This window comes from Neoarius graeffei, chromosome 24 (assembly GCF_027579695.1).
Source record: "Neoarius graeffei isolate fNeoGra1 chromosome 24, fNeoGra1.pri, whole genome shotgun sequence".
Taxonomy (NCBI): Eukaryota; Metazoa; Chordata; class Actinopteri; order Siluriformes; family Ariidae; genus Neoarius; species Neoarius graeffei.
Genome location: NC_083592.1, coordinates 23,936,305 through 23,952,225, shown reverse-complemented (window position 1 = coordinate 23,952,225; position 15,921 = coordinate 23,936,305). Strand labels below are relative to the sequence as shown.

General features: G+C 40.1%; 1 protein-coding gene across 1 annotated transcript in view; it reads right to left on the bottom strand.

Annotated features, from left to right (window-relative positions):
• Window positions 1-15,498, bottom strand: part of qsox2 (quiescin Q6 sulfhydryl oxidase 2) — a 75,766-nt gene extending 60,268 nt beyond the window's left edge. Inside the window, exons 1-5 of the mRNA XM_060906905.1 lie at window positions 15,178-15,498; window positions 12,001-12,101; window positions 11,759-11,807; window positions 11,545-11,650; window positions 7,314-7,404 (exon numbers count right to left, since the gene is read on the bottom strand). Of these exons, the coding sequence (XP_060762888.1) occupies window positions 7,314-7,404; window positions 11,545-11,650; window positions 11,759-11,807; window positions 12,001-12,101; window positions 15,178-15,430 (600 nt within the window). The 5' untranslated portion in view covers window positions 15,431-15,498. The remainder of the gene's footprint in view (window positions 1-7,313; window positions 7,405-11,544; window positions 11,651-11,758; window positions 11,808-12,000; window positions 12,102-15,177) is intronic.
• Between the last annotated feature and the right edge of the window lie 423 nt (window positions 15,499-15,921).

The following is a 15,921-nucleotide window of genomic DNA, read 5'->3' as shown; positions in this document are numbered from 1 at the left end:
TTGTTTCACTGCTCAGATGGGTTAACAAACACTGACCCATTTACTTTTTGCTATATATTTTATCAAAATTGCATTAACTGATAAACGAACCTGAAATGAAATGATCACAAAGTCTGGAGTACACTGTTGGCTCCCAACCCTGTCTCTTCACAGCTGTAATCCCTCTTGTCTGGGTCAGTAGTAAACCGGTAGTGATGTGTCGGTCGCGAACGATCCGGTTCAAAGAGCCGGCTCTTTGAAGTGAACGACGGGAGCCGGCTCTTCGGTGGGAGCCGAATTATTTTTTTGTCCTTAGGTGCCTCAGAGAGAGAGAGGCTTTCACAAAAGTTGCTGTCCGATTGCGTCTTTGTGTTGTCCATTACCATTCAAAGGAAAAAAAGTAGCATGGTGTACACCTACTTTTTTTGGTTGATGTCATTCACAGCTGCGAAAATACGAAAATTGGTGTAATGCTTAAAGCTGTGGAGTGCAGGGGAGAGGAGTCTGTGAGGCACCTGAGGAGGGGAAAAATCAGCTGTGTATTTTATATTGGTAATATAACAGTTTTGCATTATGTTTGTGAGAAAATAATTTATTAATTGGTAAGTAAGTTTTATTTCTATAGCTAGAATATTGTTACACTGCTATACTTTACAAAGCTTTACAATGGCTACAAAAACTAAAAAATAAAATGGAAAACATCCTATTGATAAAATATAAATAATGTAATTAATTAACTAGTTAATTGCAGCAATTAAATCAAAAATAAAATCTCAGGAACCGTTTGGGAGCCGAAAGAGCCGGCTCCTTATAGTAAGAAGAGCCAAAAGAGCCGGCTCCCGAAAAAGAGCCGAAATTCCCATCACTAGAAACCGGTAAAAGGAGCGTCCTGCACGCTGTCCCTGTCTGTTGTGGCAGCCCACAGCACAACAAGCAAACACCATGGTTATTTATAGAGTGCTTACTGACAAATTAATCTATTCTAGGTGTCTGTAACACGTTTTTTTTCAAGCCGGTTCTCCCTCTCTGTCTGCAGCGTTAGTATGTAGCTTGATGTTCAAAATGGCGGACACCGGGGCGTCACGTGACCCTGTGATGTCAGGTGAAATACCTCAAAATAAATAAATCTATCTCCAACATCTTAAGAATGTCAATAAAAAAACAATTGAACTTGTGTGTTTATTAAGACACAAGTTAAATTGTAAGCAAAAAAAAAAAATTTTGTAAGCAAAAAAATGGACTTTAGAAAAATATACAATTGTGCAAAATAAGTTGTCTTACAAAACAGTGGTCTGCGCAGGACAGTTTGTAGCCATACAGTCTGTTAGAGCAAGCCTAACAGCTTCAGCACGGACCTTGTGAACACGGAACTGCCAGTGTTGCCAGATTGGGCAGTTTTAAGTGCATTTTGGCAGATTTGAACATGTTTTGGGCTGGAAAACGTCAGCAGTATCTGGCAACACTGCTGATAACTTTGTTTATACTCTTGAATAGCTCTTCTTCATGACGACAACCGGAAGTATACCAACACGATGGGGCGTGTAGCGCCACCTGTGGCTCGGGTGCACAATGTACCTCACACAATAGCTCGATTTCCTTGTGTGCATGTAGGATTGGATTTCTCTGGCACCCCTGCTGGGACCCTTAGCTCGATTACCGACAGTAGCTCGATTTGGATGTGCATGTAAACGCAATGACTCATTCATTTGGGTAGGCTGCAGTAATCCCAAATCCCAACACAAGCCTGAGAGAAGCCAGCAGGCCAGATCAGTTCCCACACTATACACAAGCACGGTGCATTTAATGCATGAAGTCCCTAAACATTTTATCTTCCAACTTGGAAAACATACTTAGAAGGAATTTCTGGCTCTGATGTGCCATCTAGTGAATGCTGCATGCAAAATAGACAGGCAAATGCGTGGATAATGCCACACTCTATGCTGCTGCTTTTGCATGCACATGCAAAGTTATGCATCGAATATAAACTAGGCCACTCTACTTCATGTCAGGTCATATCATACCACTATGGTGTGGACTGTTTTCCTATCGCAACAGCCCCACTGTGTTTCTATAGGAATTCTCTTTCTAACATGTCATTCAAAGAAGAGGAGAGATGCACATGTTTAAACACACCTCCTGACTTTTTGAAAAGGTGAGTCAAGAAAAGCAACCTCACCCTTCTCAGTAGACTGGTACATCAGTGCAAGGAATGTTACTAACATAAAATGTTGAAATTCAGTAGCCCTAAATAACAAAAAAAGTAGGGTGGTCAAGGCTTGGGGTTGTAAAAATTCATAATGTACATTTGGAGTCATTTGTCTATAATTGACTAGCAGTCACTAACCTGGTCACAATTGTGATATTTTGGCTGATGATTTATCAAAAAAAAAAAAAAAGCCAATTTATGATTTGTTTTTCTTTTGATTTTACATTTCTCTTACAACAAAAACATTATGATAGCCTAATAATGCACATATACTTTAAGGCAGATACCCATTTTTCTACACCCAATCATCCATCCATTTTGCCATATCACTACAGTCACATGGCTACTCTGATGGCTTCAGCCACTACACCCAATGTACAAGTTAATTTTCTTAAAAAAAAAAAAAGGGGGGGGGGATAAATAAATAAATAAAATACATACAACCCCGATTCCAAAAAAAGTTGGGACAAAGTACAAATTGTAAATAAAAACGGAATGCAATATTTTACAAATCTCAAAAACTGATATTGTATTCACAATAGAACATAGACAACATATCAGATGTCGAAAGTGAGACATTTTGAAATTTCATGCCAAATATTGGCTCATTTGAAATTTCATGACAGCAACACATCTCAAAAAAGTTGGGACAGGGGCAATAAGAGGCTGGAAAAGTTTAAAGGGCTGATGACACGAACATGACTCTACGCAATTTCTTAAATAAACTATACAACATGGCAAACATGTTAGATTTCTGTTATAATTACGTGAAAAGAAGCTGTTGTTACGCGAATATCCAACTTTTAATTGCACAGCGCAAGAAAGCTGGGTCTGTGGCTCGCGGCCATGCTGTGACGTCAGCGGAAGAACACGCTGCGGTTCACTGGCTGTTCTACTCAATGGCGCATGAAAATGCCGGTGAACTCTCTAGTGCTAGCTCTTCCTCTGAAAAAAAGAACAACCAAATACTGGTACTTTAAGCAGTGATCATGATGGCATGATTTTATCTGATTTTAAATAAATGAGATTGATAATAATGTGAACGTTCACAACTAGTACATACAAACTCTGCAGCTTCTGATTCAGCAGCTGCATCATACTCCGCAAAAACATCAGCAAGAACCTACAATATAAATGGAAATGCAATACACTAAGCTCAAATTACTTTTGGAAAGTATAATTTCTAAATTTTTTCTACATATTCTTGAAGTCGGTCATCGGGGTACTTGCTACCGTTCCCTAAGGCAGCTGGGCCATAGAAGGTTCACGCTGCATGCTGCACGCTACACGCGTGTAAAGAAAAGTGGACAAACGTAGCATGACTTGCTCTGGGCCATAGAACGGCGTTCACGTTGCACGCTGCACACTTCACGCGTGAAGCGAGAAATGAACATGCACACTTTTCTAGGCATGAAGATGGAAATTTCAGTCAATGCATGCGGTCACCGCCGCGCCAGCCAATCAGAACAGGTCTAGGGAGATAACTATGCTTTCAGGGGAAAACTTCAGAAAAAAATATAATTGAATGGTATAATTGAAAAATAGTTCTTCATCAGGATTGTCAAGCAGATTATAGAATGTTCGGTGAAATTCACCACGGGTTTCTCTCAGAAGGAAGTGTTCTCGGCTCCAAATTCTGTTCCTTTTTCTCTTCCTCTGTCTCAGTAAAAGCAGAATGAGGCAATCGTCGTCATCCGAAGAGTCCATATTGTTGGTTACTCGGTCAAAGTAGAACAGACGCAACACGTGAACATCCAAGCATGAAGTTTAATGGCCCAGGGTCCGGTTCTTCACGTGAACGTGTAGCGTGCAGCATGAACCTTCTATGGCCCAGCTGCCTAACAACGCATGGCAAAGGGTAAAGTGTAGTGTTGCTACGAGTACTTGCTAAAGCCTCCGGTGGAAGATCCTCGATGTGCTGATAAGACGTACAGTTCTATATAACACACAAGTGTCACGATAATCACAAAACAGATGCAAATTGTTAAAATACCTAATTTTTAAGCAATCATGTGTTGATCTCTTCCGGATAGAATCTATGATAGCCTACCCTCTTTACCCTTTGCCTCTCGTTGCTAGGTGGCAGTTACATGAAAGCCGCAAGCTTTCACAAGCAAATACATGACTGATATCACGCCGACTTTATGATTATCATGAATGTGTACTCTATGATGTGTACTCTATGAGCGCTCTGGAGCGAGTCACTTCCAAGATGGCCGCGCAGACCGCATGGTTACTATTTTTAGCATCATGTCGGAGCACTCTATAGCTCTACGTACCTTTATCTTATGTCGTTTCTCAACACATGTTCTGACAGGAGGACTGTCTTTGGAGGAGTCGGCTTGTCCCAGGCGACTGCTGGATCCGGCATAGCTACTAGTAGACCCCCTCCGGAATACTGTAGGCACTGCTGATGGTAGCAGCACACGTTTGTGCTGAACTGAACACCCAAGAGATTCTTTTAAGCTGGGAAGGGTGTCAAAACAATCCAAATCGAAGTGTTCAGAGCACAGGACGGATGTTGGTGAGGGCTCCCACTTGTCACGAGTGCGCCTGACTTGCCTCACCCACTTTGCATGCAGCTCGGGATCTCTGGGAAACTTGAATAAACTTACCCCATCCTTGTGGGTATTGGAGCAAAAGCCAGCAACACAACGCGAAGGCATTTTATATATATATATATATATATATATATATATATATATATATATATATATATATACTAATAATGATAAACTGAACACCTGTCGTATCAACAACAAACTGGTAAGTTAGGAGGAAGATTCTTTCGCTGACGTCATATAGCCCCTCCTCATTCGTCTCCTGGGTGCTGCAGCCCCGTCAAATTTGCCCAAATAGCCGCGTTTATCATAACTTGTAAAATAGGCGCCTTCGTGAATTAATATATGGATCATCGAGAATTACACTTTTTGTTATAAAACATCGCCAAAGATGTCAAAAACGTGTCATCAGCCCTCTAAGGTCCAAAAAAGGAACAGCTGGAGGACCAAATTGCAACTCATTAGGTCAATTGGCAATAGGTCATTAACATGACCGAGTATAAAAAGAGCATCTTGGAGTGGCAGCGGCTCTCAGAAGTAAAGATGGGAAGAGGATCACCAATCCCCCTAATTCTGCGCCAACAAATAGTGGAGCAATAATCAGAAAGGAGTTCGACAGTGTAAAATTGCAAAGAGTTTGAACATATCATCTACAGTGCATAATATCAAAAGATTCAGAGAATCTGGAAGAATGTCTGTGTGTAAGGGTCAAGGCCGGAAAACCATACTGGGTGCCCGTGATCTTTGGGCCCTTAGACGGCACTGCATCACATACAGGCACGCTTCTGTATTGGAAATCACAAAACGGGCTCAGGAATATTTCCAGAGAACATTATCTGTGAACACAATTCATCGTGCCATCCGCCGTTGCCAGCTAAAGCTCTATAGTTCAAAGAAGAAGCCGTATCTAAACATGATCCAGAAGCGCAGACGTCTTCTCTGAGCAAAGGCTCATTTAAAATGGACTGTGGCAAAGTGGAAAACTGTTCTGTGGTCAGAAGAATCAAAATGTGAAGTTCTTTATGGAAATCAGGGACGCCGTGTCATTCAGACTAAAGACGAGAAGGATGACCCAAGTTGTCATCAGCGCTCAGTTCAGAAGCCTGCATCTCTGATGGTATGGGGTTGCATTAGTGCGTGTGGCATGGGCAGCTTACACATCTGGAAAGACACCATCAATGCTGAAAGATATATCCAGGTTCTAGAGCAACATATGCTCCCATCCAGATGATGTCTCTTTCAGGGAATACCTTGCATTTTCCAACATGACAATGCCAAACCACATACTGCATCAATTACAGCATCATGGCTGCGTAGAAGAAGGGTCCGGGTATTGAACTGGCCAGCCTGCAGTCCAGATCTTTCACCCATAGAAAACATTTGGTGCATCATAAAACGGAAGATACGACAAAAAAAAAGACCTAAGACAGCTGAACAACTAGAATCCTACATTAGACAAGAATGGGTTAACATTCCTATCCCTAAGCTTGAGCAACTTGTCTCCTCAGTCCCCAGATGTTTACAGACTGTTGTAAAGAGAAAAGGGGTTGTCTCACAGTAGTAAACATGACCTTGTCCCAACTTTGAGATGTGTTGTCATGAAATTTAAAATCACCTAATTTTTCTCTTTAAATGATACATTTTCTCAGTTTAAACATTTGATATGTCACCCATGTTCTATTCTGAATAAAATATGGAATTTTGAAACTTCCACATCATTGCATTCCATTTTTATTTACAATTTGTACTTTGTCCCAACTTTTTTGGAATCGGGGTTGTAAATAAATAAATAAAAAAATCAGTCAGATAGTCATACACCAATCTGATTATATTATGTTTTCAGATACACAATATGACCAAAAATTTGTCAACACCCATGTGTTTAACACCTCATTCCAGATTTAGTCCTGGTTTACTATTCTAATAATACCCACTCTTCTGGGAAGCCTTTCCACTAGCTTTTGGAGCATGGCTGTGGGGATTTACCCATTCAGCCACAAGAGGATTAGTGAGATCAGACACTGATGTCAGGCAGAGGCTTGGGACACAGTCGGTGTTCCAGTCCATACCAAAGGTGTTCAAAAGACATGAGGTCAGACCTTTGTGCAGCCCACTCGAGTTTATCCACACCAACCTTGGCAAACTACGTCTTCATAGAGGTCACTTTGTGCACAGGACCACCTTTGGGGCCCTTTAGTTTCAGTGAAGGGAATTTTTGGTGATGAAGCAATTGCACATCTGAATGATTACACAACATTACAGATGCACAATAATGAAAACTGCTGAGTACCACAACCTTTCATGTTACACCTGGAAAATATTCTAACTAGTTAAATACCCCCACAATAAACAAACAGAGATGACAGATTAAGAAAATTATATTTGCTTTACTTTTTATTTATATTGTGCTTTTTTTTTTAACCACTTTTAGGCCAGCAAAGGAGGGCTTAGAGTTCACTGCTTTTTTTTCTTTCCATTTTTGGCTCAGACTGCTCATATCATCTATAGATGCAATTCTCTTTCATCATCTGATGGTAAGAAACACTGACGGGTGTCATTGCACATACCTCTCTTCCAATGTAAGAGTCTTCATCTTCTATGATAACTGCAGTGTAGTGATCTGATTTCAATCCAATCAAAGACTGAATGTTCTCAGGCCTATAAAAGGGAGCAGAACAAGAGTGGATGACAGTCCCATCATTACTGAATAAATTGTAATGGACTAAGTAACACTGTAGAGACAGAGGAAATGCAGTAATCCCTAACTATCCAAGAGCAAGCCAGAAGTAATCATGTATATAGATGCCAAGGGTAGGTTATTTAGCTCGAAGTTATATATTATTTCCATAATTCTGGATGGAATATTATACATCACAATATAAACCTTTTAATGGAATTGTGATACAAACATGACTCGAGTTTAAATCTAACATTACTGGACTCTTACAAACTTCAGTATCACTTTTTTTGTAGTCATGAAAGCTGCAATGGGGGGGGGGGGGGACCCCACACACACACACTTATGTTAGACTCCATAAACCTGAAATGTCACACTCTTTAAAAGTATCCTTCATTTATTCACTGTGTGTTTAAAATTTAATCCCTTAGTGTGAATTATGTGAAAAGACTGGTTAAACTGTGAAAACTGCCAGTCTTTTAGAAATGTTTTTCAGGGGGAGCTGAAAATGAGAAATCTGTATTAGTATGGCATGGCAGATGAAAAGTGCTTCTGTGCAATAAAATATAAATTATGTTTGAATAAGCAAATGTGGGCCAGACACTGCAAGTAACCAGGAGAAAGAGTTTCTTGAAGTTTGGGGGTGTCATTTCCTATATTCATAGAAATTGAAATTCTTGATGTGGGTAAACATGTAGTTGCTTCTATGCCTTTTTCCTGTTGGCTACTGGCATTTTTAATAGAACTGCAACATATTTAAAATCAAACCAATTCCAGACAACAGGAGAACCTTTTTTCCTAACAAGCTTCATTCAGCTTGTCTTTATTAATTACGCTTTAGTCCTCTTCATTACTGCACCTGCCTCAGGTTTACCATATGGTTGTTGAATGCCAAGCAATTGAACACCAACTCTCCACAATGCCAAGGAATCTGCTACAGTTTTCTCAAAGTTTTAAGTGGCTGTCCAACACCTCAAAACCGAATTCTATAATTTAGCGAACTAAAAGTTAAGGCTTTTGCTAATGCAGAGTTGTGACAGATAGTTAACAAAAACTAAGCATGAAAGAAAAAGAAAAAAAAAAAAAAACAAGGCTGTGATAAGTAACAGATATAGAGTATAGCTATTTCATGTCCAACATCTGAACTCACTCAGCGTTGTTATACAGATACATCTTAGGCCAACAAATTGATCTTAAAGCGGCTAAATGTAAGATTTGGAAATTTCACTCGCTCTTTTGCAAGCAGCTTGTGGAAGAACATTTTTAATGTGGACCCTTCGACACTGGACAGATTACACTCAATGCAGTGCTCCAATAATACATATTCTAGAGAGAATTCAGGGCTACACTCCAAACTACATACTGTACTACGTGCTAAAAATAGTACGCATGGAGGGAAAAAGATAATTACAACCCCCCCCCCCCCCCCCACACACACACACACACACAGTATATGGATATACTAATTGTACAGTAGTATACTGTTTGGGATTTTGCCCAAGTATTCTAAGTTACTCTCATATCTTTAATAATCAGCTGGTAGGTTCTTACTGTGACTGCCTTTATTAATTTAATTATTACCAGCAGCATTCTGCCTGTGCATTACTGCCAATATAGCAAAATTGCATTCATTTACAGTACCATAAGCAGCACATTGTCAGTAACAGCACTGAAAACCTGAGTTCGGAGCAGCCTCCATACAGGTCAATATGGAGTCAAACTCCCGTCGCAGACAAGGATAACTCGAATGCCTGGTCGATTGGGAGGGGTACAGCCCAGAAGAGCACAGCTGGGTTAGATCCAAGGACATCTTAGACCCCCTCCTCACTCAAGAGTTCCACAGGGAGCATCCAGACAAAGCAGCACCAAGGAAGAGAGGTCACCCAAGAAAACAACCTCAACACCTGCTTCTAATTCACTGGCAATCACCTTCCCCATATAAGCTCAACTCTCACACTCTGACTTTGTGAAGTATCATTGTGTTCCTGTGCCTGACTTTACCAAGCCATTTGATGATCTGCCTAACTTCCCGTTATTGAACCCTGTTTACATTTATTTCTGACTTCGTTCTCTTGCCTAATCTCTAATATTCTGTTTGGTGATCAACTGTCCCTTGCCTGTCCCTGACTATGTCTCCAGTTCCCCGATTTGGCTTTGTTTACAGTTTGCGACGCACCTGCTCTCCCGTGTTTGTATCTACAAGTGCCTGCACCCTGACACACATACTGTAACTTAAAACAAACTACTCAGTCATTAGAGCGGTAGCTGAAATATAATTCTTGATTAAAAGGAAACAGGCTGCTCTTCTGTAATCTGACAGCACGTTATGTAAAGCAGACCACAAGGTAAATTTCCCAGAGGCCTCCAAGTCTGACAGACATGAGATTGTGAACAATCTCTAGTTACGGTTGCATTCAGAAATTTATATACAGGGACATGAATGTCATCATGGACATGAATATCATAGCAATATTAGCCTTTCAATTATTTCTTTGAACTGTACTTTTTCCTGGCAGAATAATTTTACACCATACATCTTTAATGGGGAGGGAACGACATTTTGTGCACAAGCGTTAATTTATTTTGGGTTTTCTGAAATAAACACCATGTCACGATTATATATACAGGGTCAAAAATGTACATACTCCCATTTAGATTATTAAATGGAGCTTGTTATAAAATGGAGAAAAGTTATAAAATGTCTTAAAAAGGTGCTGACTGCAAAGTTGAATTCTGGGCAAAATTTTTTAAGTCTGTAGCTGTTGGAGTTTTGAGATGTTCTGCTGCTGCACACCGTGTACCCTGTGTGTCACTGTGATAAAATCCATCCCGCATTTTACAATTCCAAAAATTGCAGAATCAAGTGAGCAGCAATATCACATGACCACCATGGGGCGTATTCGACCTACTTTTAACCAAAACAAGTCGGCATGGGCAAACATCGTGGAATCCGCTCTCCTGCCAGCCAATAGCCAGCGGAAAAGAAAAGGAAAGCCTCAGGCCTCAACGTTAACTTTTGACACCTTTTTTTGCCCCCTTGAATTTCCTTTTGCCCTAAAATTTTGCGGTATTTAGGCAAGTTTTCAAGTACCCGGTTCAAGGCAATACTGATATTTTCTAGGGGTATAATTGAGTTATTTAGAAAAAACATGTTTTTAAAAAAAAAAAAAAAAAACAAAACACATGACTAGCAATATTGCAAAGATGAATTCTAAAACTAAAAACATTATAAAACAGGAGTCTGTACTGCAGTACTGTCTTATTCAGTTTGCCATTGCATTTAGGAGGAAATTAAAACAACCTTTATAGTGCGGTTTACTATTTGAGACACAAAAGCATGTCTTTTCATTCATTGAATGTACTTACCACTAGCTTTTTTACACTCTCTCACACACACACACACACACACACACGTGGATGTCCTGAAGTCAACCCGGGAAAATGCAGAGGGCACCAGTGACCACTCGGAGTGATGAAAAGCACAAATGCGCACGTGCGCCTGAAGTGAGGCAATCAGAATCACAGTTACAAATCGGGAAGAAAAAAAAACAAAATGGCGATCACAGAGGAGGCAAGGATGCTGATTAATGTCTTGCTTTTTTGTAACGTACTTGCTCAAAAATAATTTTCGTGATTAAAGAAGCCAACCACAGGTGTGCCCAAATGGGCCTAACTCGCTAAAATATTTCTGCCCAAGCGTTTTGGTCAGGCAAATCAGGCATTCGGGCAATGCCTGACGTTGAGGCTTGTATAGTCACTGACTGTATACTTGTCAAGATTTTGCAGGTCAACACTGCAACCCGCTGAAGAGGATTTTTTTTTCCTAGCAGATGTAGCTTTAATCAGATACTTGTTTGTGTAACCATTTGTGTATTTGAAAAAAATTGTACATGCATACTGTACATCCACAAAGTTTTGCACAAGTCATACAACATTGGTGCTATACTGTATACACTAATTTTCAGGCATATAGATTTGTAGTTTTGCTCAATGGTATTTGAAAATTTCTACCAGTTGGCAAATTTCAACTGGTGTCTCACTTTATCTGCTTCACACCACCAAAAGAAACGTTTTAAAATCTTGAAGTCTTTTTGTATTGCCCCATGTGTGTGTGAACAGACCTGGCAGGTTCCAGTGGAGGGCAGCCAGCAGGCCAGTCTTGCCTTGTGTGGTTTTGGAGAAAGTTTACCATCAGCTGTCTTACTGTCTGAATCTCTCGATCAGCTCCTAATGGTAAGCAAAACAAAACAGAGCTCAACCAAAAAGAAATAAATAAGCCTAAAATAAATGAACTCAATAAATCTGGAATCATTAGCAAATGTGAATGAGTCTCACCTCGATATGTCTTTCCAATGTCAAATGTAGTACCATGTGCTTTGAAGTACTGTGGAAGAAAATACTGAGTTATTCTCAATACAGTGCAGGCAAGAAGAAATAAGTGATCTAAACTACAGCACAGAGGATGAACATGCACACTGATGCACTGGATCTCTGAAATTGTCCTAGATTCGTAGCTTCATTAAAAATATAATAAAACATCATTTACCATGGTGAATTATGAAATTACAAATGTATACCCGAAACGTAGGGTAGAAGTGGATGCTGAACTCTTTACAAATGTCAAAGTTCTTCTCATGTGCACAGTCCACAACTCCAATACGGATAGCCTGAGACCAGTCTGTAGTGAAAAGAAATTCAGAGTGAAACCAATTCACACAATAGTAGATAAAAGTGTACTAGATAAAGCATCACCTCCACATGCCAAAGCACACACCACAACTCCACCTGTTAAAACAGCCCTCAGATAATCATAATGTATGTGGTGTGCACATATCCAATAATAATAATAAATTATACAATTACCATAGCTGTAGTTTTTCACTCCAGACACACTATGATTTAATTTTTGTTCTGCTGTACTATGAGCTTGGGAACACCTGAAGTCCTAAATGATGACATTTATTGAGTTTCCTGCACTGTCTGGAACCAATGAAAGCAATATTGAGCCTATGTAGAGCATAACAGATGAAAACAATTAATAATTAACACAAAGCAAAAAAAGAACCAAATGGGGTCTGGCCAGAAAAGTTGGATTGGAAAATAATATAAAATAGAGGCTGCAGCAGGAGGATTAGAAGTTGATATCTGAAAAAAAAAAAAAAAAAGGAGAGCATCACGAGTCTCCTGGAACACCCCCATAGAGAAACACCCCTTCCCCAGATCTGCGGAATTGTTCTTCACCTGCTGGAGGGGCTCAGTGTGTGTTAGGTCATGTGGGGGAATGCACACCAGGGTCAACACAGCACAATGGGCTCATCCAACCTCTATTGAAAAGGGAACAGCTGGTAGGCAGCCACTTACAAGCCACCAGACCGACAGCTTGTGCCAACAAAACCATTCTTAACGTATACAACAGAACAAATAACTAGGTTCCATCAGTCGCCTGAAATATCAAAACTATTCCTTCTGACTGCCATTTCAAGTCTCCCTGTTTCTTACATATAATTTCAGGTGGTGGCTTTGTGACTCATAGGGTTGGAGGTTTAATGCCCCATGACAGAAAAGGGCAATTCCATGTAAATGTCAACCTCACCATGCAAAAATAAAGCAACATGTAATACATCAAAACCACTCCCAGAGATATCACCTCGGCCTGTATTTTACAGATGTGAATAAGTTGAACCAATTTGTAACCAACCTAATATGTCACTGTCGGTCTTTCTTTCTTATAATGTAAAACCCAAGCTAAAATCAACTTTGATCATGTACAATTCTATATTATTGCCACAAGCCACAGAAATGTATGCTAAAATCCACAAAACAGCAAAACAATAGCCATCCTAAATATTATTTAAGAACTTTGATAGTTTTAGCTGATATTTAGAGAGTTTTTCAAAGGGTTATGGTGGTTAAATTGCTGATTTTCTAAACATATGCCATGTCTATTTCAGACGCGTCACATCCATAACGGAATTTCGTCACATCCATAACGCTGACTTTTCTTTCCGAAACTCTGCATGAAATACAAAATATTTTAAACAAAGATTTTTTTAATATTCACCTTGGACCCCTCTATCAAATGGATATCTCCATTTCGACATTAGGTTTACGATTTCACAGAGTTTGATAAAAATGTACAGTCACCCAAGAAAAGTGATACTTTTTCTGTCACATCCATAACGCATCTTTTATTGGCATTTTCTGGCATGCCCTAAATGTACTATGGGAATTGTTCTTGTTCTATCACTTCTCCAGTATGGTACAGCCTTAAAATATGCAACACCTGTTTAAATACTGGGAGACAATAAAACATGCACTGGGTCATTTGTTGCCATTTTGAGTTCAAGTGTCACGTCCATAACGCTGGAATTGCCCAAAACTGCTTATGAAAAGAAGCAAGAATTAGGAACACATAAGGGCAATTTAAATTTTATATAGCGCTTTTAACAATAGACAGCAATTTATAAAACAACTTTAAAGAAATACAGATGTAGATTTAAATTCCTACAAGGAAGCCTGAGGTGGCAGTGGCAAGTGAAACATTCCTGAGACAATAAGATGAAGAAACCTTGAGAGGAACCAGACTCAAAAGGGAACCCATCCTCTGATCATTACTCTTCTACAACTGTATACTAAGTGTGTTGAAAGGATGATTGGTAGGAGTATACTGTGAATAGGAATCCCTCAATAAGCACAGGAAAGTCTTTATGATTACAGAAGCAGCTCTTAAGTACAAATCTACAGCATCTTAAAAAAAAAAAGTTTAACTACTGAAACAAAGCTTTAAACTCTTCACTGTCAACACCTTGCCTAATTTTAGTGACTTCTAGACACGATACTAACAGATTAATCCACTTGTGGGCTGTGTTAAACTAAAGACCTTTATAGTCATCCTTGTCGTCACCCTCCACTGCACTGAACATGAGGTGCTTTCTGAGGGTGGCCTTAGTACACAGTACAGTCTGACTCTGCATTTTAGACTTAAATTAGACTTAATTAGCATGGAGTATCAAGCTGTTAATTCAATTACTCATGCAAGGAGAGCACTCAGGATGTTTGATGGCATGCTTTCTCCAAGCTGCTTACTGAATCCGCTCTCATCTAGCCCATCAGCTCTGTAACTGTTAGGTAAACTAGCAAACAAATGGAGGACTGAGGTTTGCATACATTCATGGATCATTGCTGGAAGACAAGTTTCAATTCCATCCAGGTTTCAGCTCCGTTTCTGGAGTAGCAGCCAGCTGTTAACTCAACTTCTAGACTCAGGAATCGCTGTAACTTTTCACAAATCAGATCAGACATCTGAATATGATTTAGTCTAATCCTGAACTTAGAAAATGAATGAATTATAAGACAGACATCAGTGAAAAGAGGAGAAACTCATCAGCTGTGCAAACAGGGGCTTGACACCAGAATAAGTACTGGATGATGATGATGATAATAAATAAATAAATGTGATACTACAATCAATTTTAACATTCTATCAACAGAAGTACATAGTTTAAGACAAGAATAAGAAACCGCCAGCAATTTCTCTCTTTAGTGTCAGATAACAGTCTATGAATTATAAACAGGCATCTCCTGTAAGTTCAGGGTTTGACCATAAGCTAACTATCATTAGCTCGTTAGCTTTAGCTTACTTTTCGTAGGCAAACTAGCGAAAGCTACGTGCAGAAGGAAATATAACGATGGCTAACTAGTTCGAGAGGAGCTCCAACAGCTAGACCATGTAACTTCTCTGACCTCCCTCCTACCTTTCACATCTCCCGCTAGCGCTTTCCATGTGGGTGAGTACTGGATGCAGTGTCCGCACCACGACGAGAAAAACTGAACCAACCAGGCTGTGGAAGAGTTGGACAGGGTTTGCTTCAGAGTGTCACTGGTTAAAATGACCAGTGGGTCTTCTTCAGTATATAACCGACCAGCTTGGCCATGCTGAAGTATAGCCATCAAAATAATCATTTGTAAATAATGTGACACTGCCATTAGAAATGAATAAACAGCCATTTAACCCGAAACAGACAGAGCAATGCCACGACATGAGCAGATGTTGTTCTACGTTTAAGAAAGACGCTCCCTAGTGGAAAGCAGTCAGGGTGCTTTCGAGAGCATCAATATGGCGTTGAATCTGCGCAGAGCTTCTGTTTCCATCCTGCGTTTGACTGGTGCATTTTCGGGAAACGTGTTATAAATAACGCAGCATTTGACTTCGGGGCGGTACGGTGGTGGAGTGGTTAACGCTGTCGCCTCACAGCAAGAAGGTCCGGGTTCGTGGCCGATGAGGGCATTTTTGTGCGGAGTTTGCACGTTCTCCCCGTGGGTTTCCCCCACAGTCCAAAGACATGCAGGTTAGGTTAACTGGTGACTCTTAATTGACCGTAAGTGTGAATGTGAGTGTGAATGGTTGTCTGTGTCTATCTGTCAGCCCTGTGATGACCTGGCGACTTGTCCAGGGTGTACCCCGCCTTTCGCCCGTAGTCAGCTGGGATAGGCTCCAG